The sequence below is a fragment of the Pristiophorus japonicus genome, chromosome 3 (genome assembly GCF_044704955.1).
Source record: "Pristiophorus japonicus isolate sPriJap1 chromosome 3, sPriJap1.hap1, whole genome shotgun sequence".
Lineage (NCBI taxonomy): Eukaryota > Metazoa > Chordata > Chondrichthyes > Pristiophoridae > Pristiophorus > Pristiophorus japonicus.
The window spans coordinates 275158951-275182678 of NC_091979.1; the positions used below are offsets into that span (position 1 = coordinate 275158951).

Below are 23728 nucleotides of genomic sequence, written 5' to 3' on the forward strand. Positions count from 1 at the left end.
TCTATCCGCACCAGCTCTGCCCCAGTCACCTTTCTCATTAAGAATGTTTGTCTCTACACATGTTTCTTCAGAGGGAACAGAACAACACTGAAAAGCCATCCACTGAGAACCTAATGAATAATTGCATGCCATTGATGATGATTCACTTTGCTACATGCTGGTAACTACTTTGCCATTTACTGAGCTCGTGTCCACGTTAACTAAACTTGCAATGCTCTATAGTTGTCGTGACAATTCCATTTAAAAAAAAAGATTAGCTCATATCTGGCTTGAATACCTTTCTACTATTGACGTGTCCTGGATAAGAAACATAAGAATATAAGAAATAGGAGCAGGGGTAGGCCATTTGGCCCCTCGAGCCTGCTCCCCCATTCAGTAAGATCATGGATGATCTGATCTTAGGCTCAACTCCACTTCCCTGCCCGCTCCCCATAACCCTACACTCCAACAACATTTTTATTTCTTGAAAATACCACCAGTAAGACATGGTAATGATAGTGAAATAGAATTATTTTCTAATAGCTTCTAGTCACCTGAAGTAAGAATTTCTTTAGCTGCCATGTTTTTCTTTTATTCATTCTTGGGATGTGGGCATCACTTACAAGGCTGCATTTATTCCCCATCCCTAGTTGCCTTGAGAAGGTGGTGGTGAGCTTTCAGTGAGCAGCTGAGAGTCAGCTACCTTGGTGAGGAACTGCGGTCGCAAAAGGCCAGACCATTATGGACAGTAAGTTGCCTTCCCTGAAGGAGATTAGTGAACCAGTTGGGTTTTTACAAAAATCTGATAGTTTCTTGGTCACTTTTACTAATAACAGCTTTATATTTCCAATTTAAAAAAAAAATTGAGTTCAAATTCTTAAACTGCCATTTTGGGATTTGAACTCATATTCTCTGATTAGGTTAGGCCTCTAGAGTAACATAACCACTAGACTACCCTACCCTTGTGCAGCACTGTGTTAGGTCTGTTTGTGGATGATCTCTTTTATTGGTCTGCCGGTCTCATTTGTTTATGTCACAGCCCCTAAAGCAGCTCCCTGGTCTCTGGAAGAACAAAGAGGCTACAAGCAGTCACTGGGGGGAGGGGCACGCAAATTTAACTGGAGCCAGGAGGAGCATGACTGCTCCGCTAGCTCCACGATAAGCTAAGTGAAGAAACTAAACTTTGCCTTTCGGGAGGCAGCCTCCAGCAGTTCCTTTAGGAACTGTTAGTTTAGCTGCCGAGCGCCTGAGAATACTAACTACATCATGCACGGTACATGCTGTAGTCAATCTCTAATGAATTTTGCAAAGTTATTAGTCCCTTTGCATATGCAAATGGGGGCCTAATGCCTATTTTAGGCGTGGGCGCTGGACACCATTACCAATATGGTGGGCGGCTCACCACCACGGAATGTGCATGCGCGTGCCACCCACCATATTGGACACTTAGTTGCCCGCTTTTCACCTGGAAAACAGGCATGATACCCACAAATCTCGAGGCCTACGTATCTAATAAAACGTCACTTTCCCAATTTAAGAGAATGTCTATTTGAAATTTGTCTTCACTTTACTTTTTTTCTTTAGAGGTTATGGGCTCAAAATTGGCCAGGAGTTGCTCCTTTTTTTTTGGAGCAACTTGATTTTTTCTGGAGTATCTTAAAAATCCCCATTTTGCACATTCAATTTGTGCCGGTGTAAGTAAGTTAGTTAGGATTTTTTTAGTTTAGTTTTTTTTCTGTCAAAAGGAGGTGTTATGAGCCACCTTCGCCAGTTTTGGCCACTTTGGCCAGCTAATAGTTACTCCAAATCTACTTACACAAGTGTATACGGCCACTTCAGAAAACCCTTGCGGAGAGTTAAGAAATCGGCACAGGTAAGTACATTCTAAAGCACCAAGACTTACAAAGCACAAAACAAAACACAAAAATAAGCATTCAATAACAAATAAAAAATAGAAGGAAGTGGAGAGGACCTGCACCTAAAGCACCAAGACTTACAAAACACTAAACAAAGCACAAAAAGTAATAAGCAATCAATAACAAATAAAAAATAGAAGTCCCACATTCATCTGACCACTCAGCCAGGGATAGGGGCAGGACGACCCGAGACCACTCGGCCAGGGATAGGGGCGGCAACTGCGAGCATCGAGTCCCTCACACAGGCTGCAGGACGCGCTGGGGGAGAGGAGCTACTGTGCATGCGCGCACACTCGAACGCGCATGTGCAAATGTCCCGGCACTCTTTTCAGCGCCGAGACACTGGCTCCGAGGAGAGGCCGGATAACGGCCAAAATCGGGAGGAAGATTTTCGGCGGGCTTGGAGGCAGACAAAAGCAGCGCACCTCGGGTGAGTGCGGCAAAAATCGGCAGGGGCCAATTTTGAGCCCATCAATTCTAGAACCTCACTTAAGTTGTCTTCTTGTCATGCTTGTATCCAGTTTGATTAATTAGCTTAGGTGAGCTGGGGTCGCTACTGTTTTCCACACAGAATCTCCTTTGTTCATGTATTTCTCAGCTCCATTCTAAATTACAATTAGAAACTTTTGAATATCATGGTGTTAAAGCAATTGCAAAGTGTACTCAAATATTAATGCCTCCCATCTGTTAAATTCTCACTAATGATTTTTTGGTTTACGCTACTTACTCTGTTTAAAGTTATCCCATGCAATGGCTCAAAATTGATTACATTTGTGGACCCCCCCCCCCCCAGCTCACTTACTCTAATTTGTAGAATTACTGTTATGTGAATTAGATACAGGCAGGCAAGTAGAGGTGAAAATTCAATTATAGGGGTACACTAGTGTATGGTTATGTTACCGGACTAGCAATCCAGAGGCCTGGACTAATAATCCAGGGAGATCAAATTCTACCGTGGCAATTTGGGAATTTGAATTCGGTTTAAATCTGAAAATAAAGAAACTAGTATCAGTACTAGTGACCACAAAGCTGTTGGATTGTCATAAAAAGCCAACTGGTTCAACAATGTATTTTAGGGAAGGAAACATACCGTTCCTACCAGGTTTGGCCTGTATGCGACTCCAGCCCTACACCAACATGATTGATTCTTAACGGCCCCACAAAATGGCCGAAACAAGCTACTCGGTTGTACTGTATTCAAAAAGAAGTGGGCCCACCATCACCTTCTTAGGGCAACTAGAGATGGGCAATAAATGCCAGCCTTGCCAGCAACACCTATATCACAAGAATGAATTTAAAAAATATTGTTATCTGAAACTACTAACTGAGAAAAAAATAATGTAAGAGCAATACTCAGCCATGTATTATCAGACTTTGAGCTCCCAATTAATCCTTAAGGATTTAATCTACTGATTATATTTTTTTTGTGCAATATTCTTCCTTTTTCTCTTGAAGGTAGTAGCGCATGTTGGGATAGAGATTCAAGGACTGCCAGCACCTCCCTCATACTTCACCCAAGTGGGCATTTTTCATCAAACAGCTTGGACAACAAATGTTAGCAGGTGATGTCACCATAAAGGGACGCCATAGCTGAACCTGATCTTACTGCAGGAGTCAGTGGACACCAATCAGAGGCAGGGAACCTGGCCCATTTCAACCTCCTCCTGCCTCAGCCTGGGACATTAAGAGTAATTATGGTGCTCTCAATAAACCCCCAGCTAAGATCATCAAAGTCAACACAGACTAGAAGTCCCATCTTGGTCTATATGATTCAGTTCCACATCGGCTGATGCATTTACTCACTGAGCTTTGCAGGGTACTCCCTTCTAGTCCATGTTCAGTTAAGTTCTCCTGTTGAAAGTGCTGAATGACATTTCTCCCCAACCTCATCAAAAAAGCCTGGATTCTGCAGTCTCTGTTACAATCAGGTAAAACTCAAAAAGAAATTCACTGGCCACCAAGAAGAGAATCCAAGCCCATAACTTCAAAAGGATATCCATAGCAAAATCATTCAGAAAATATTGAATACTCCAGATATGATGGCATAAAACAGAATATCTAATTGCTCATCAGCGAAGAAAGAACTACTTTGGATTGCTAACTATCTGGTTAGAACTGGACTTGGACCCTTGAGCTTGTTAACCTTCAAAGTGCTTGCTCAGCATTAGTTGTGCTCAATCAATAGGTTTGTGTTTATTTAGCTGGGTGAGGTTAGTGCAGATCCAACAGGCAGTACATTTCTGTCCGGTTAAGCATTTTTATATTTTTGTTCGGGCTCCAGTTGAGTACAACCTCTGAGCTAAAATCTCCCCTTTTTATTTTTGGAGCATGCTACTATGGATTGTAGGGTTAATTGGGAGGGCCAATGGGAATATTTGATTCCCACCAAGGATTTCTGTTCTTCACATTCACGAAAAGCTGGAGCCCAGGGACATGGAGATCAGGTCATTCATTCTGTAGTGTACCATCGATGGCAGGAATACCACATACTTGCCATCAATGGCGCATTATTCTTCAAGTAACCAGACATCAATAAAAAGGAAGGAAGAACTTGCATCTATATAGTGGCTTACACGTCCTCAGAATATCTCAAATGCTTCCGAGCCAATGAATTACTTTGGAATAGCGCTCACAATCATGATGTGGGCAAGTGCAGCAGCCAACTAATGCACAGAAAGATCCCGCAAACAGCAATGAGATAAATAACCAGTCTATTGTTTTGGTGGTGTTGTTTGAAGACATTGAAAGAACTTCTTGTTCTTTCAATAGTGTGATCTTTTACCTTCACCTGAACAGCAGAAAGACAGCATCTCCAACAATTAGCACCCCTCTCATACTTCACTGAAGTGACATCCTAGATTATGTTCTCAAATCCTGGAATGAGGCTTGAACAACAGTGCATAAAACATAATCTTCAAAACCAAACATCCCACTTTCCTCAGTGTGCTAGGCCCATAAAAAAATTTCTGCAATGTTTTATTCTGTAAAAAAAATCTGGTTCATCGCACTGTTGTACCGTATCCTTGCACCTTGTTGAGTTTTCTGTGTGCTGGTGTCGAAATTATGCTACTGCGTTGCTATATTTTTCAAACCTTGGGTAACTTTCTACCTCGCTGTCCAATTAACTTCTCAATCAGTAGAAAATTCACCAGCGGTCCGGGAGCTGGAGGTTGGTAAGTGGCACTCAGTGCATGTGTGTACTACCCTGCTACCTCTTCCCCCCTCTCTATAACCATGGTAACAGGTAGCTTAACAGGATGATCCTCAATTGCACCACTGCACAAAAGCTGGTGATACTGTAGCAGCAAATGCATCATGATGATAGCTTTAGGACTGGTGGTGTTCAAGAGGCCTTTGAAGTAGGCAAGTTGTATCAGACATGTTTCAGTTTCTTTGCCAGACTGACTTCTACAGAACTTGGCAGAGCTGGAAATTACATCACATACTATTGTCGCTGGGGCTCTCATTGAACAGAAAAGCAAACTAGAATACTTTGAAACTGTAGGTAAGGTTCACACATGAATGAGTGAAGTATCTGTGGGCTGGTGGTTCCTGTGGAACTTACCCCTTGAAGAGAAGTTTGGGAGGGGGGGGAGAGAGAATAACTTGTTAAAGTGCAAACACAGTTGGTACCTCGAAAGCAGGTAGTACAACCCACATTTCCTGCAAATCAGTGTGAAATAGATATTAGTGCACAAATAGAAATAGTCTGTACTGCTTGTCGGTACCGACGAACAGGAGTAAGCCATTCAGCCTCTCGAGCCTGTTCCGCCTTCAATCAAACCATGGCTGAACTGTACCTCAGCTCCATTTACCTGGCTTTGAGCTAACAAATAATTATAGATCCCAGTGCTTATAGACAACAGTTTCTAACAAAACAAAACTTGCTCTTAAAGCTACATGAGTCTATAATTTTGATTTATTTCAGGAATATATTCATTAAAATATGAAATCAAAATGGTTTAAAGGGTGATTTTGTTAGGAAGACTATGTTTGCACAGAATAAAACTTGGGACTGTGCTGCATTTATCATTCAACATTTCATACAAATGCAAGAAAGCATCAGGATGTTTAAAGAGAAGCTCACAAAGGACTGAACATTTACATGTTGAAGGAAATCTGGAAAGCAAGTACTGAATTCATTTGAAGTGCACTGGAAAAACATGTACATAGATGAGTGAATCCTGCTCTGATCAGACTAGTTTTAAGTGGCATTAGATGAAATTAGTTCATCTTGAATTTGATTGACAATCCAAAAAAAAGGATTTTACCGGCATGTATGTATGTAGTGCCTTTCATGACCTCAGGTCTTCCCAAATTGCTTTGCAGCCAATGAAGTTCTTTTGAAGTGTAGTCACTGTTGTAATGTAGGAAACACAGCAGCCAATTTGTGCACAGCAAGCTCCCACAAACAACAATGTGATAATGATAATCATTTCTTTTAGTAATGTTAATTGAACACAGTGATATAACTCCCCTGCTCGTCTTTGAAATAGTGCCATGGGATCTTTTATGTCCACCTGGGAGAGCAAACAGGGCCTTGGTTAACATCTCATCCAAAAGACGGCACCTCCGATAGTGCAGCACTCCCTCAGCACTGCACTGAAGTGCTAACCTAGATTTTTATGCTCCAGTCTTTCGAGTGGGACTTGAACCCACAACCTTCTGACTCAGAGGCGAGAGTGCTACTAACTGAGCCACAACTGACAAAAGTCTCATAAGCTCCTTAAACTGCTGCCTTAACTCAGGTTTATCACATAGTGGTCCCAGAGTGTTTCAGGGTGGTTTCAGTTTCTGAGAATGACGTATTATTCCACTGGGCATTGAATTTCATTAGCGTGTTGCAGCACAGAAAATCTTTCCCATCACATAATTACTTACAAAACTGTGTTAATATGCACAGGCAGCCTCTGCTTTTAACAGCTGCTTTTCAAATTCAGTCTTAATAATGATTAAACACCAAGTAATAGAACCTTGGTTAAGCAGCCACCCGTCTTAAGCAGATAATTTTAGTTATACCAAAAAAATTAATAAACAAGGGTTTTACAATATGCAGAATCCTATAATATTCGACAAAATATAGTGAGCTGGAAATTGCGGTTGGAGGCTTCCCACGGGCGAATGCCTCCAAACCTCAAGAAAAGTACGCATGTACCTGGTGCCTCCATACCTTCAGACTCTTGCAGTCCTGGGCCTGCAGGCATATACCTGTGTACAGGCCCACCGATCCCAGGGGCGCACGCGGTTCGCAAGCGTCCCTGGGATCACATGGGCCAGGCCAACCAATGATGATGGGGAATTCCCATTATGTTTATGGGGATTCCATTTACATACGGAATCCCCATAAGCATAGAAACATAGAAAATAGATGCAGGAGTAGGCCATTCGGCCCTTCAAGCCTGCACCACCATTCAATAAGATCATGGCTGATCATTCATCTCAGTACCCCTTTCCCGCTTTCTCTCCATACCCCTCGATCCCTTTAGCCGTAAGGGCCATATCTAACTCCCTCTTGAATATATCCAACGAACTGGCATCAACAACTCTCTGCGGTAGAGAATTCCACAGGTTAACAATTCTCCGAGTGAGGAAGTTTCTCCTCATCTTGGTCCTAAATGGCTTAGCCCTTATCCTTAGACTGTGTCCCATGGTTCTGGACTTCCCCAACATCGGCAACATTCTTCCTCCATCACACCTGCCCAGTCCCGTCAGAATTTTATATGTTTCTATGAGATCCCCTCTCATTCTTCTAAACTCCAGTGAATACAGGCCCAGTCGATCCAGTCTCTCCTCATGTCAGTCCTGCCATCCCGGGAATCAGTCTGGTGAACCTTCGCTGCACTCCCTCAATAGCAAGAACGTCCTTCCCGTGCTAAAAACACACTTTCACCCCACTTAAATAAAAATAATTCATCACACTTTCATAATTAATTAAAATACAATGTAATTAAAAATTTAAAACAAAAATTTAATTGATTGAAAAATAAATGTAAACATTATTAAAGGGGCTAAAAATAATCTAAACTAATTTGAAAGGTTTTTGAATGTTATCATTTTTAAAATGTTATGTTAATATTTATTTAAATCCTTATGCTAGTAAAAGAAGGCCTTATGCCTGCTTTTACCAAGCATAAGAGTTTCATGGGCATTCGTTGGGCAATACTCCGCCAGCTAATTTCCATTTCCTGCCCATTCATACGATCTGTCAAGGTGAAACTTAACAGATCGCAAGGTCTGGGTTTTCACGCATGCACATCGCATGCGGAAACCTGGAACTTGCAGGGGCACTTACGACTGCGTACGTTCGCGGTCATAGACCCCTGGAAAATCTAGGCCAATATCCTACAAGACAGAGGGCTGGATTTTCGGGTTTTGGCAATTTCGCCCGCTTTTGGGCGATAATTGGTGTGTTAAAATGTTTTTACCGTTGGATTACCGTTACCACCAGAGCTCGCAACTTTCGGCAAACGATGAAGATCGTTAGTGATAGTGATAACTCCGGTATTACACATCAGAGTTTGTGCATCGGAGCCAAAAGTTGCGATCCCCCCAAAAAATCAGACCTTCTGCGCATGCGCAACATTTTGGGGGGGGGGGGGGGGATTTTTTTTTTCTTCTTCCCACACTTCTGGTCAGCTGTTAATTGCAAACGCAAGTGCAGGCAGGGAGCGCCCGCGCATGTGCCATACACCCAGGGCTGAATCAGCCATGTTACAATTTAATTCACGATGGAAGTAGGCAGAGAGCCAGAAGATTCAGCCTGGAGGCAAACGAGGCCTTTGTCAGTGGTGTTGAAAGAAGATGGGCTGAATTGAACAGGAGAGGTGCAAGTAGACCCCTCCCAGCAGTTTTTCAAAAAATTTGGAGAAGCATAGATGAGATGGTCTCCTCTGTTGAAACTATCTGAAGGACCCACATACAGTGTCGCAAGAAGTTTAATGGTCACTGCACAGTCGTTAAAGTAATATTTTTATTGATGCACTCCTTCATTACTTAAATTATAAATCTGACACACTATTTGTTCTCATGCTGTTGGTATATTCAGGCTTAGTGCTGCACCTTTTGCCATGAATGATCTTTACACGTTATTAAGATTGCTTTGTGAGATCTTAAAAGATGTTTCTGCACTTCGATGTCTTCCTCATAAACCATGTGGAACTTCCATGGCCATTAAACAAAGCACTGTATTAAATGCACACAGTATGGTGTAAGTGCTTTGGTGGCTATCTGTGAGTGCCACATGAGCAAATGGACCCTCTGGTAACCATTCCCATTGCCACCTTTGCAGGGAAAGTTATCGCATTATCGCCGGGAGCAGCGACCGACAGACGGCAGTCCATACTGAACCATGCCTTTAACAGACCTCGAGGAGCGAGTGGCCAGTCTGATCGGTGCCTCAGGGAGGGAAACTGCCCACGGGGGTGCTGACACCCCATTGGATAGTGAGGATAAGTCCTGCACACTCCTCGGGCTGGGTTGGGGCAATGTGATGCAGTATCTGCAGACTAGGGTTAGGGCAATGTGATGTAGTGTCTGTGGACTAGTGTTGGGCCAATGTGATGTAATGTCTGTGGACTAGGGTTAGGGCAATGTGATGTAATGTCTGTGGACTAGGGTTGGGGCAATGTGATGTAATGCCTGTGGAGTAGGGTTGGAGCAATGTGATATAGTGTCTGTGGACTAGTGTTGGGGCAATGTAATACTGTGTCTCTAGACTACATATAATGGAGTAGCGGCGGTCCTTCTACTAAGCCTGTGCTATGTGACCTTACTCATGTCACCCTGCCCCCTCCCTTGCTGCTAACCACTCATCTGTTGTTTTCTATTTCCAGATGAAGTGTCACATGCACCAAATCCTTCACTGCAAACCTCCACCTCAGGCCGTCATGTGGGGGAGGAGGAACTTGAAGGAGAGCAGCGGACGGAGCAGCCTACTCCGGGCGGGGTAGGGGGGCCAATGCACTCGACACTTCTTATACCACCGGTTAACACCTCGTAGGATAAAACATTCCCGGGCTTTGAACCATCCGAGGCCCTGAGTACTAGTGGCGTGCAGCAATGCACTCCTGGGGTAGAATCCCGTATGCCGTCTCTCCGGAAGGTGAATCGGCAAAGCCAGTCTGTTGCCAGACAGGTGGACGCACAACTGGACATGGTGGGACTGTCCAGGGAGAGCGTCCCGTTCACCCGATAGCTCCTCGAGGTATTGGATAGGATTCCCGCAAACATCGCGACACTATCTGCGACCATCACGGAGGTCGGGTCACAGATTGTCCATGCGAGCTGTGAAACCTGCGAGGCTATCAATGCCCACACGCTATTGATGGCCTCCATCAGTGACACTGCAGTCCCCAGTGTCACACCCAGACCCACATCACCTTTGAGTGGTGAGGCCGAGCAAGAGGCTCGCCAGTCAGAAGCCGGGCCTTCCACACCCCGAGCTTCTCCAGTGGATCCACACATGGCGCTCCACTGTCTCTCCCCCCAATACAGCAGGACTCTGGCCGCCTTGCTGCACGAACTCTAGGCACCACCTTGGGCAGGGTTCTTATGCGAGGGAGGGGGTTAGGATGAGGGAGGGAGGGGAGGGGGCGGGTGGAAAGAGCCGGTGGTAAAAGACGTTCGGTGCAGGGGTGGATGTTTTGTTGTCGTTTTGATTTTAAGAAAGTTTTAAATGTTTAAAAATTCTGTTCAAGTTCAATGTTTAATACATTTTATTTACGTTTGTAAACTTGTTAAAAATGATTTTCAATGAGCCTGACATTCCGATGTCCTGGGTCCGTACGAAGTTTCTGTGGACCCGGGAAGGCATCGGAAAAGCCGGGTTTCAGTGCGCAATGCACATGATCTGTGAAGTTTCTGGCTTGACAGATCTCACGCACATCGGGAGTGAGGCCACTTGCAGGGCAAGATTTGCGATATTTACGCATATCGTGCCCAGCAAATGTCCTCAAAAATCTTGCGCCTGAAAAAGCAGGCGTATAGTCTACTTTTACAGGCGCAAGTGTTTAAAAACATACATAAACATTAAAATTAAATGAACACATATGAAACCATACTTTATTGTTAAAAACCCTCCCCACCGCGGTAAGTTTATTTTAAGGCATAATTTAAAAAACTTTTAAAAAGTTGGGAAAATATATATTTTTTATAAGAACTTTAATTTAAATGAATCTTAAATATGTAGTGTATTTTTCTATTTTTTTTAATTAGTTTTTGTGTTTGGGGGGGTTTCTCATTCATAATAATGGGAACTCCAACTTACGGAGTTCCTATTATTATGAATGAGAAAATACTGTACCTTGATTGGCTGTCCAGAATCATGTGACTCCAGCTCCAGCATACGGACGTCCCAACGTGTACGCGCTCCGATGCGCAGTGAGTGAAGGCCTCAGGATCGGAAGTTCAAGCGGGCGCAGCACCTTCAGGTAAGTACGCATTTTGTTTCCTTTTTTCAGTAGTTTGCCCATGGGAAGACCTCGATCGGAATTTCTGGGCCAATGTTTATTAAATACTTTTGTTCACCTTAACCATTCCTGTGTAGTGTTTCATTTGCAGAATATGAATGGGAATAGTCAACATGGTGGGATTGAGTGGCCAGGCAGCGGTCAAATGTGCCGTTCACTCTTCAAGCAAAGCATTAAATTATTAGCTTCTGACATAAGGCTTTTGCAGTGGTGAAAGTTTCACGAGGCCTCGTGGTGATTGCATGGGTTCCTCGCCAGGCTCCTCTTCCTCCTCCTGCTTTCTCTCCTGAGGTGGTTCTGCCCCATTGGAAAATCCTGTCCCCTCATGATGGCTAAGTTGTGTATCATGCAGCACACCACAATGAACTCAGAGACCTGCGGAGGGGAGTGTTGCAGGCAGCCTCCAGAGTGATCCAGGCATCGGAAGAGCTGTTTGAGCACTCCATTTGTCTGTTCGACGATGGCTCTCAATACTGCAATGTTCGGCTTCTGTCTGAGGGTTCTGGAGAGTGGGGCGGGGGGGGGTGTCGTGAACTAGGTGGCGAGGCCGTAACCTTTGTTCCCCAGCATCCAGCCTCTGGTCTTGTGGTTGACGCTTGAACAAGGCTGAGACAGTGCTCTCATGAAAGATGAAAACATCATGGATGCTCCCTGGATATTGGGCATTGACTGCCATGAAGCGCGAGTATGGTCGCTGACAATCTGTACGGAGTGTAATCCCTTTCGGTTTCGGTAAACCTCTGGATTGAGTAAAGGTGCTCACAGGGCGATGTGCGTACAGTCAATGGCACCCTGAACCATGGGGAAGCCAGCAAATCGTCCAAAACCTACATCCCTCTCATTCTGGGCCTCCTTGCTCATTGGGAAGTTTATGAAGTCCAGCCTGCGTCCATACAGTGCAGTAGTCACCTGCCGAATGCTGCAATGTGTAGCGTGCTGTGAAATGGAGCATATGTCCCCTCTGATGCCTGAAAGGAACCAAAGGCATAGAAGGCAAGAGCCACAGTCACCTTCACCTCGACGGGCAGTGCAGTCCTGTTGCAGCTGGTAGGCTGTCGATCTGCCTTTATGAGCTGGCATATCCCTGTGACCACCTCTTTTCGAAAGCGCAGCCTTCTAATGCACTGTGCCTCAGAGAGCTGCAGGTATGAGTACTGTTCCCTGTAAACTAGTTGGGGGTAAAGCCTCCTCCCCATACGTCTGCGACCTCTTCGATTACGTTTAAAATGCTCATCAATAAGCCTTCTTGCAGCTCGACACCGTATAGATATAGCAGCCAGGAATAATGGCTGACATAGTATAGCCCCCATTTTTTTTTTATGTCCTTAAATATCCTTCAAAACAAACTATAAACTCACATAAAACTTCACTGTGTAAAACGCAGCCGCCTTCTCCCAATCCTTTTATGCACTGAACTTCTGCTCCGTTTTTAAAATGGCAGCGTTAGCGGCGGGTGCGTCCTGGGTTCGACTGATCTTTGCTGGCGGGTTCCCAGGTGGATGGTAAATCGGGCGACATCGCTGAAAGTTTTGCCTGGGGTGTTAGCACAGCGTTGCACATTAATTGACGTCATCCAAACGGTGAAGACATCGGGCGGGTGCAAAGTTTTAGCTCCACCACAAAACCACTGCCGAAAGTTATGCCCGGGCAGAAAATGCTGTGCGACTCATTTAGCGCCAAAAAAAGTATTTTCTGCGATTCGCCCAGGCGAAAACCCGGTCGCAAACCTGGCGAAAATCCAGCCCATAGTATTCTACATTATATATTCTACAGTGTCCTACAATATCCAATGATATGTAATATATATATATGTATATAACTCTCTATAATATAATGTGCAACGTTTCTGCAGTATATATCTTACAATATACAGAATCCTACATCTTACGATATATAGTGACCTACAATATATAAATTGGCATGTTTTTGCCGAGGTGCTTTGCATGATACGACGCATGAGAACATAAGAAAATATGAAATAAGATAAAGCCATTGGACCCATCAAGCCCTGTTGATTTCACAAACCTTGTAAATACTCAATCAACTGACAGAGCTGCCTTGGTCTCAGTTGTCAATCTGCATTAAACTGTTGTCTCCCTCTGGATTTCAAATAGGCAATTAATCCACACACAAAGTATATTTTAAATATATATTTTTAAATATGCCTCATGAATGACCCCATGAATCTCCTGCTAAAGTACATAAGTTGGAGCTAACAAATAGTGTAATAGTGTTGTAATGTTGCAATGCTGTAGAAGATAATACATTTCTCTTTGCCCTTTATTTGTCCTCTGGATATGGGAGACACTGGCAAAGCCATATGTATTGCCCATCACTAGTTGCCCTGATCAGGTGGCGGTGGGCATTCTTTTTGGATCGCTAAAAGCCTTGTGATGATGGCAATTACAAGAGAAATTCCCCAAGAATTGTGTTAAACTGTCCTCAAAATGGAGTCAGTAGTCAGACTGAGTGCTGGGAAAGGAATGGGCTAATGCTAATTAAATCATGGAAGCTTATCCAATCAAAACATTCCTTACCTGGGACAGAAGATAAGCCATTGAGTCCACAGACCCAAAGAAGCCAGGGAGTAAACAAGTGACCTGCAGTATCTAGATGTCAGTGTTCACTGATTTGGAGATTATCAGGGGTACTAACAGAGCTATGTGAGGTGATTGGCATCTGAAGGGCAGCACTCCTCTAACACATCTGTCATCCAGATTGGTCAATAGAATTGAGGACCATTAATTGGAAATTAAAGGAGATATAAGATGGTGTTTTGGACACTGAAGTCTTCAGTATTCAATCCTTAGTTCTTAGTTAAGTTCTCTTAATAGTTCTTCTAGCAGAGTTGTAGGAATATTTTGGGCACTAGCCTATAGAAAGGCCATCTCTGACAGAGAGAAACATTGCAGTATTTAAGAATGTATGGCTACACTAGCCAGTTATAGACAGTTATAAGTGTATTACTTTGATATCCAAGTTTCCTTGAGATCAAAGGGGTTGAGATGTAAGCCAGCTATCAGCATGGAAGATGAATTCGCCCAGGAGCAGAGGATCCAGGAGGAGTGAATAACACCTCTATAGACAGTGGTGGATCATGCTGACATAAAATAGTACAGCACAGAAGGAGGCCATTTGGCCCATCAACACTGTGCTGGTTCTTTCGAAGAATAATCCAGTTAGTCCCACTCCCCCGCTTGATCCCCATATCACTACAATTTTTTCTTCTTCAAGTATTTATCCAATTCCCTTTTGAAAGCTACTATTGAATCTATTTCCACCACTCCATCAGGCAGTGCATTCCAAATCCTAACCACTCGTTGCATAAAAATATTTTTCCTCATGTCGCCTCTGTGCCAATCACGTTAAATCTGTGCCGACTATCGTTATCGACGATTCAGCCACTGGAATCAGTTTTTCTTTATTTACTCTACCTAACAATGATTTTAAACACCTTTATCTTAATCGCCTCTTAGCCTTCTCTGCTCCAAGGAGAACAACCCCAGCTTCTACAGTCTATCCACGTAATTGTAATCCCTCAGCCCTGGAACCATTCTAGTAAATGTCTTCTGTACCCTCTCCAAAGCATTCATGTCCTGGCAACCAGTTCATTCAGTCGACTCATAAGAACAAGGCCATGCTAGTTTTTAAAACATGGCTAACTACAAGCATTTAGACTTTAATCTATTCAATAGAGTGGGCATAATATAAACTTGTCAGATTTCTAAGGAGTCAACTCCTAAATTAATCTCATGAATTTATATCAATCTCAGATACTGATTCAAGGCAATTTATAATCAGCAAATAGTTAATGCTGAATTACTGTGGCATAACTGAACTGCCCTTGTAACATCTTTTATTTCATTAGTTAATTAATCTATTAATTATTTGCAAACTCAGTGTTTTATTGCTGCTAAGATTTTAAGGTTAATAAATAAGTTAGTTCATGATTTTGTTATTTGACTTCTTTTATAACTGGCACAAAAGGGTTAATTCCTGCACTCAGTACCTTGTGCAGATCCTGATGGGAGTTTCATAGTGTAAATGCTAACATAATCCAAGAAGGTTAATGTTAAACAGTTCAGAGAGCCACATTTAGGCATCATTAACTCCCAGGCATTGACTGGGTGGTAAACCCCAGACGGTTCCTTGACAAGTTGTTAATATGAAAGAATTAAGGATTTATCTGATGCCCTTGTCAGAATTTTTACACATTCCCATGATGATCTTAGGTAGGGAATTCTAGGATTTTGAACAGCGGTGATGAAAGAATTGTGATAAATGTTCAAGACAGTTTGGTGCATGACTTGCAGGTGTTGGTATTCCCATGATGTTTTCATTCACTAAAGCATTCCAGACCTGAAAAAATACTATAACAGGAATTTTTTAGCAAAACTCTTGATACATGTGGGGTAGATATCCGCTTCCGGTACACATGTTCGTATGTTCTGAACATGACGCAAAATACCTTGGGGCCGAAATTCAGGCCCACCAGAAAGCTGGCGCACTTACGATTTTTTAAGTGTTTATACCGCCGTCTCGGAAGAGGTCGACTCTTGATTGATATTTAGGTCTTTGTCTCTATTTTATAGCAGACTGGAAGTCGGTCATAAAGGGGGCGGAAGTGCGGCGGTAAGTGCTGGTGAGGGGCGGAAGTTGGGGCGCGACCGAGTCTCCGCCGCTGTCCTTCAGTGGCGGACGACAGCGGCGGAGCGGTGGTGATGTCAGTGCGTGTATGCATCACCACGTCTCTCCCCGCATTTAAAGGGGAGCGAATCGGCGATTTTTTAGTTTCAGCCACTGGGCCACCAGGGAGGGTTTCGGCCGGGCCAGCGGCCTGACACCCAAGTGGGGGTGCCAGGCTGACTGTTGGCGGCCTGGCCGAACCCGGGGCCATAATTGTCCGGCCAATTGGGAAGTCGGCCGGCAAAAAAAACATGGCGGCAGTGGCAGTGCGCCTTCCCGTTGAAGGACCGCACGCTGCCGTGGCTCACACACACAAAACAAGGTGCATCGACAGAAAAAGCTGTCAGGGGCACTGCGCAGCGGATCAAAGATTTTCTGAGGTAAATTTCACGTGGAGTGGGATGGAGGTGCGGAAGAGTGGCGGTGCACGCTTTGATGATGCGCTTGGGGCGATCGGCAGCAGCGGGGTGGACGTGGGGACTGCCTGAAAAATCACAGAGGTGAATTTTGATCGTGGCAGGCCATGGACTGCAACGCGGCGACCACTCGATTCCGCCGCATGGCCGCCGCAAAATGGCGGTAACTGGCCTTAACCGGACCCTGAATTTTGGCCCCTTATGAGTGGGAGAGGGCTTGAAATGGGCCCCTTTCTTGCTGAATCCTAAACCTTATCAATATTATGGTCACTGCTCCCAACATGCTCACACACATTTAGCTCATCTACCTGACCTATTTCATTATTCATAACCGGATCTAGCAATAAACTCTGCCCTTGCAGTCCAGATAACATACTGCTTGAGGAAGGAGTCCTTTACACATTTGAGGAATCCCATTCCTTTTTCTGCGTTTACTCCTTCTCAATTCATAAGTGAATAATTAAAACCTCCTTGAACAATAATTTTGTTATTCCTACTCATCTCTCTAAACTGTCTGCAGATTTCCTCTTCCATTTTCTTCCCACAATTTGAAGGTTTGTAATACACCCCTATTAATGTAACAAGCACTTTTTAAAATCTTGGGAGCTCCAATCATATTGACTCTGTATCCCTTCCTTATCGAGATCAAAGATTCTCTCTTGTATCAGTATTGCCACTCCACCTCCTTTCCTATCTTTCCTATCCCTCTTACATATATTATAACTCAATACGTTTATTTTCCATTCTTGTTTTCGACAGCATCTCCTCTCTGCCCTCTGGTTCAGATTGGAATTCCCCCATCTGGGAGAGCGTTCGACACAGTCCCTCCCTGCGGTTAACATTTAAAACAGGCTGTATCCAATTGCGTTGGATCGCATGGGCACAGCAAATATCAGAAAATTGGGCCGGCTGGAGAGCACAGTGTAGAGGAACCACTGGTTACATTTACAAATATGTACTCCAACGTGCCTAATCTTGCAATATGTGCTGTACCCGGGTGATCCACTGCACGTGGACACAGACCCAGGAAATCGTTAAATGTTTGTGTGTGCATGGCCAGGAGCATTCACACTCTAATTTTCAATTTAAATTAACTCAGGTTAAGTGTCAAATCAGGCTTGTCACGGGACTGGAGTTATACCGCATGTGGTGTTAAATCCAAGGAATGGAAGATTACCTGCTTCAGTAGTGCTCACACTGCTGCCCTTGGGACCTGACTCTGGAATTATATGCAACATTAGTGTTTCTATAAAGCAGAAGCCATTTAGCAACGATACTAAAATTGCAATATAAATGCACACCATCTCTCAGTCATCCTCTTCAACCAGCCTCTTAAGCGGTTGATACGGTAAGGTTCTATTATACAAGTATTTTGACATGGAAATGGAATAAGAGTACTCAAATGGATTTGTGGCTTCCTTTCCACCCAACATGTTCAAGTGTCTTTTGTGATCTTTTTGCTCATTACTATGACCTCTTATCAGTGCCTTCAGGATGAAGTCCATGTGATTTTTAAATAAAATAATGTCTGTGAAACTTGATATAGTTCAAGCTTCTTTGTTTCCATGCCTGATCACCCACCCATTGTCCAAATTCAACTTTAAACACAACAGATAAAATAAAATAGATTTTATATATAAAAAAAATCCGATGCACTAATCTATTTGGGTTATCATGCATACCGTTGCAGAAAAAGCTTTAGTACTGTCACAAGAATATCTTGCCATTACCCAGTAGTACGGCTGAGCTGTTGGGACTTTTGTTTCAGATGGTTAAAGCTTAATACTTCAGGCTTCACATAATCCAAAATTCAACTTTGAAGTTCGGATTAGAGCTCGGTTTCAACAATCTGATTTACTACAAATCTGAATTTCCATTGCTCGCTCCTATGGGCTATGTAATTGCACTTCTTTAGGGTGTTAGTTTGAAACAAGTTAAATTTTTTAAAACTGTAATATTGTTGGCATGACTATATATTCAATACCAATAATGAGCACATTTGAAAATATGCTGAAAAGTGTACTGGCAATGTCATCAATATGCTCATCAGTTTGCTAACCTGCTTTTAATAACTACTTTTAATAATTGTGATAGAAAAATCACAATTCTATTTCAAACAAAATCTGTTTCTGGAAAAAAAAAGGAAAAGAAATGCAGATACTGCAAAATCTGAAACAAAAACGCAACAGAAAATGCTGGAAATACTCAGAAGGTCAGGCAGCATCTATGGAGAGAACACACAAGTTAACATTTCAGATGCTGAGTGACCTGCTCACTGACTCCAGTATTTTGTGTTCACAGATATTTTTTGGTGCATTTGCAAGTAGCTTTTCCAATACATTTCTACAAACAATAAATGTCATTGTATCATTGTAATAAACAAGAAGTAAGTTACTGCACAATTAGAAATATGCTGCAAAACATTAGGATGTCTAATACATTTTTATATATCATGATATGCTATAATCTGCCAATATATGAATTATGCAATATACTACACTACATTTCTCTATAGTTTATGCAATAAATGTATTTCTTATATATCATGGCTGATTTGCATAGCCCTTCTGCATGTCGGTCTTAAGAACTCCATAAATGTGATATTTGTAAATGTATTTTTCAATTTGTTAATACAATGCACTTAAAAGTATTGACACTATTCTTAAATGTAGAGAGTACCCCACTGTCCGCAAGTAAGGAATGGCTGGTTGGCACTAAGTTCAATAATCTGAAGATTCAGCTGCATTGCAAGCTTGTTATTGGAGAGTTACTGCAACCAAGTCTGTGTCCAAATGTGAGTTAGAATACCAGAGTCAAGCATTTTTATATTGAATGCTAGAGTACAGGGAGTGATATCACAATCCATTTGACTCACAAATAATGTACATGCACCTTCACTAAGATTTCAACAGACATTTTCAAATATAAAAATATTTAAAATATCACAATAAATGAAACATATTTCAAAATACAGAATTAGTATATGTTCACAAAAATCTGCATATTTAACAATTTATGCATCCTAAACTCGTTAGTAATACAAATATACTGAAACTCCATTCCCCACAATGTTACAGTCACTAGACTCTCACTGTCTCATTTCCAAGAGTTCATTAAACTAATAATAAATCAAATTATAAAATGATCAGAACTTTTTGATCATAAATGCAACATTTCCTGCTATCCCCTTTTCCTCCAAAACACAGGTCAATCTAAATTAAAACACGAGTGTACAGTCTGATCTGCAGATTACACATCTTTATTTCACAGTGATAACTGCCATGGAATAACATTTCAACCAGAAGTACATTGCCAATTCCCTGAAGTCAGCTTCATTAGTTAACATCCTTCTCCTGATCTGCAGCATCTCCAGTTAAACAGTGGAAATCTACAAATATTGACAACTTCATAATAACCATTAACATCTGTTCTAAAGGGACAGCATCTCAGATTTAAAAGCTGTGGTTTCTTATGCCATTTTGCTTAAAAGCAGAAAATCTAAGATCTAGATTTCTACCACTTACTATGAATGGGGGGAAAAACAGTTTTTTATGCAAGTTTCATATTTTGGAACAGTTTTTAAATGTAGATCTTTTATTAAATTCATATTTTATTTTGAAAGCCTACATGGTGTCCGGTATATGTGTGATACACAACCCTGAGCTGCTCTCATTTCATAAAAAGGGATTTTAAAAATCTTGCTTCTGACCTTCCTCAGTCTGAAATGTGAGTACGTACCTCTCCTCGCTGCTGCTTTGCCTGCCAGATTGCTGCGTTCCTCTGTAGGCCGCTGCTGGTTTCCCCACCAAGCCCCCGCTTTAAAAAATAACAAGAACATAAGGCTCCTACAGTTTGACAATATACGTTTTCATTGTAATTGAGGGTGAGGGAAGGGGAAGGAGTTGGTTTTAAATGGTTGATTCTCTAGCTTGTTATATACAAACATGCACACACACATACCTCTGTTATAAAGGAAACTTGAATTTTGTTTTGAAATCATGCTATATTCTCACATGCTGCAGCTTTAACTGTTATAAAGCACCAACACTTTCTCTTAACTGATCTTCCCTATAGCACATTCAGACAGACACCCAGTTTGGGATTGAAAGGATGTCACATAACAAGAATGTCAAAGCACATTATGGCAATTATAATTCATGTAACAAAGGCATGTTTATTCAAATAAAGAATTTTAAAAATAAATCATCTTTTAACATTTGAGTTTTCTATCACAATTATTAAAAGTAGTTATTAAAAGCAGGTTAGCAAAGCCATAAAAAATACAAACAAAGCATTGGGGTTCATTTCCAGTGGAATAGCATTGAAAAGCAGTGAAGTTATGTTAAACTTATATGGAATCTTGGTTAGACCACACAGAGTACTGTGGACAGTTCTGGTCTCCATTTTACAAAAAAGGATATAGAAGCACTGGAGAAAGTGCAAAAAAGATTTACACGGTTGATACCAGAACCAAGAGTGTACAATTATCAGTAAAGACTGAACAGGCAGGGACTCTTTTCTCTGGAAAAGCGAAGGCTGAGGGTGGCCCGACAGGTCTTTAAAATTATGAAAGGGCCTGATAGGGTAGACACAGAGAAGATGCTTCCACTTGTGGGTGAGTACAAAACTAAGATAATATATAAATACAAGATGGTCACGGCTAAATCTAATAAGAAATTCAAGGGAAACTTCTTCACTTAGAGAGTGGTGAGAATGTGGAACTTGCTACTACGTGGAGTGGTTGAGGCAAATAGCATAGATGCATTTAAGGGCTAGATAGATAAGTACATGAGTGAGAAAGGAATAGAAGGATATATTGCTAGGTTGAGAAGTAAAGAGTGGAAGAAGGTTTGTGCGAAGTACAAACACTGGTGCAGAGCGATTGGGCCAAATGGCCTGTTTCTGTGCTGTAAATTCTATGTACAATTGGTGCAAATAGAATGTACAACGTTGTACAGTGCCTGATTAGCCCAGTACTGAGGAAGACCTTTACTAATAACCAGATAACTCTATATCCAGATCTATGTGAAGCATGCTTATTGACACTATCTATACATGCTTGTGTTTCCAGTCAGAACAAAGTGTCTCTTGGACCTAATGGAAAAGCATTCTACTCATGAAATAGAATTTTTTTTTCATAACAGGAAAAGGCCATTAGGCCCGTCCTTTTCTCAGAGATTAATCCCATTTACACTCCTCACCTTAATCCCTTCTCTCCAGAAACACATCTGTCTGTCTCTTGAACCCATTTATACTGTCAACTTCAGTGCCCTTCCCGGTTATACAACTCCACAGGAAAAGGCTCTGCCTAACTTTCCTTCTTACTTCTAACCTCCTAATATTTAGTTTATGTATCCGAGTGTTTGAACCCTTCACCATAATGAACAATTTGCTTCGATCAATTTTGGCAACTACTTTCACAGAATAGATGGAAAAAGAAGACATGAATGCCCTTAGGACCTCCCAAAGTACTTTACAGTCAATAGATTACTTTGGAAGTGCAGTCACTGTTATTAAGTAGACAAACACAGAGCCAGCTCACAGATTTTTTTGCAGCATATCATTGTTGTTCTTTCCTTACCTAACCCACTCCTCCCAAATTGATTGTCCAGGATGGCAATGGGGCAGTTGAGCGCGTGGGCTGTGTTATGGACATTATCAATGAACCCGAGCACCACTATTAATATGATGAGTTTAAGAGCTCCCAGCCTGTTCCCCGCCCCAGTCAAAAACAGCGAAATTCACTGACGGTAGAAGAACAGCTCTGAGTTTTAATTTAAAACAGTTAAAAATAACAAAGAAACCTGTAATTATATAGCTCCTTTCACGACCTCAGAACATCCCAAAGCACCTTTCCAGCAACTGAATTACTTTTGAAATGTAGTCATTGCTGTTATGTAGGCAAGGTCCTCCCTTTCTTTGTCAATTTTCTCCTGTGTCCTCCATTCTCCTGATAAAACCTTACTGAGGCAGTCTTAGAGACACCAGGCACCCTCTCTTATCTCATTCCAAACGACTGTTCTTCGAGTGCAAGTCTCGGATATGAGTGCCAGCAGGCTATTTTACTGCAGTAGGTATCACAGCCAAAACCAATCCTGTTATCACTCAATATCCACATGTGCACAGTTGTAGGAAGGATTAGGATTCAATTCCACGACCTGCTGAGACTGTATGGCTCAGATAAACCACTGCATTGGCTCCCAGTCTGGCAACACCTTAATTTCAAAATTCTCATTCTTGTTTTCAAATCCCTCCATGGCCCCGCCCCCCCTAATCTCTGTAACCATTTTCAGCCTTACAACCCTCCGAGATCTCTGCGCTCCTCCAATTCTGGCCTCTAGCGTATCCCCGATTTTAACCACTCCACCATTAGCAGATGTGCCTTCTGCTGCCTAGGCTCTAAGCGCTGGAATTCCCTCCCTATCCTCCTTTAAGAAGTTCTTAAAACCTAGCTCTTTGACAAAGCTTTGGATCCCTTATGCAATATCTCCTTATGTGGTTCAGTGTCAAATTTTGTTTGAAAACACTCCTGTGAAGCAGCTTGGGATGCAGGAGGAAACTTGCACATCACCGATATCACAGAAACTAAAAGCGTAGTTATCCACATACAAGCAAATGAGATAGGACACCAGGACACATCAAAGGAGCAATTACATTTTTGAAATAACTATACAAAAATATTAAAATGACCATGACATCCATTATATAGCAAACATCATTAGAGACTGGAAATTGCAACATCCTGACTGCCTATCCAGGATGGCAAGAATATAATAAAATACTGGCTAATGATTACCTGTCTTTGGTCCCCCAAGATACTTGATTGACAGTAATCAGTTTAAAAAGGGAGTCTCATCACCATATATTTTACAATGAAACAGTGGCGCAGAATTATGACTAATTTTAAAGTCTTTCTTTTTAAGTATATTTGTTAAAACTTTTCAAACTGTTTTTGAAACAATGAGTTCATATATTATAGGGTGAATTTGTTGGGAGAATTACAGTCTGTGACTAGTAGGAGGGACAAAAATTAATGTACATAAGTTAAAATTATGCAATTGCTTTAAATACCCTGGTTGATGACTGTACCTCAATTCAAGTTAATTCAGATCCATCACACTGATGGCCTTCCTAAATCTGGCTCACTGCTCCTCCCCAGTGATGTCATCAACAACAAATGTGCAAATAAGAATATTTTTAAAGAATAAAATCACAGGAAAAGAATAAAAATTAAATGAAGTTATAACTTTTTGAAATTGATTTT

The 23728-nt window shown here is 42.0% G+C and overlaps 1 protein-coding gene across 5 annotated transcripts in view; it reads right to left on the reverse strand.

Annotated features, from left to right (window-relative positions):
- LOC139260297 (C-terminal-binding protein 2) overlaps positions 1–23728 on the reverse strand; it is a 318546-nt gene that overhangs the window by 168101 nt on the left and 126717 nt on the right. For 4 of the 5 annotated variants that reach the window (XM_070876739.1, XM_070876735.1, XM_070876736.1 and 1 more), the window contains exon 3: positions 20203–20280. The exons of the other annotated variant lie outside the window; for it this stretch is intronic. In XM_070876739.1, coding sequence (XP_070732840.1) covers positions 20203–20280 — 78 coding nt within the window. The remainder of the gene's footprint in view (positions 1–20202; positions 20281–23728) is intronic. 5 annotated transcript variants of the gene reach the window in all.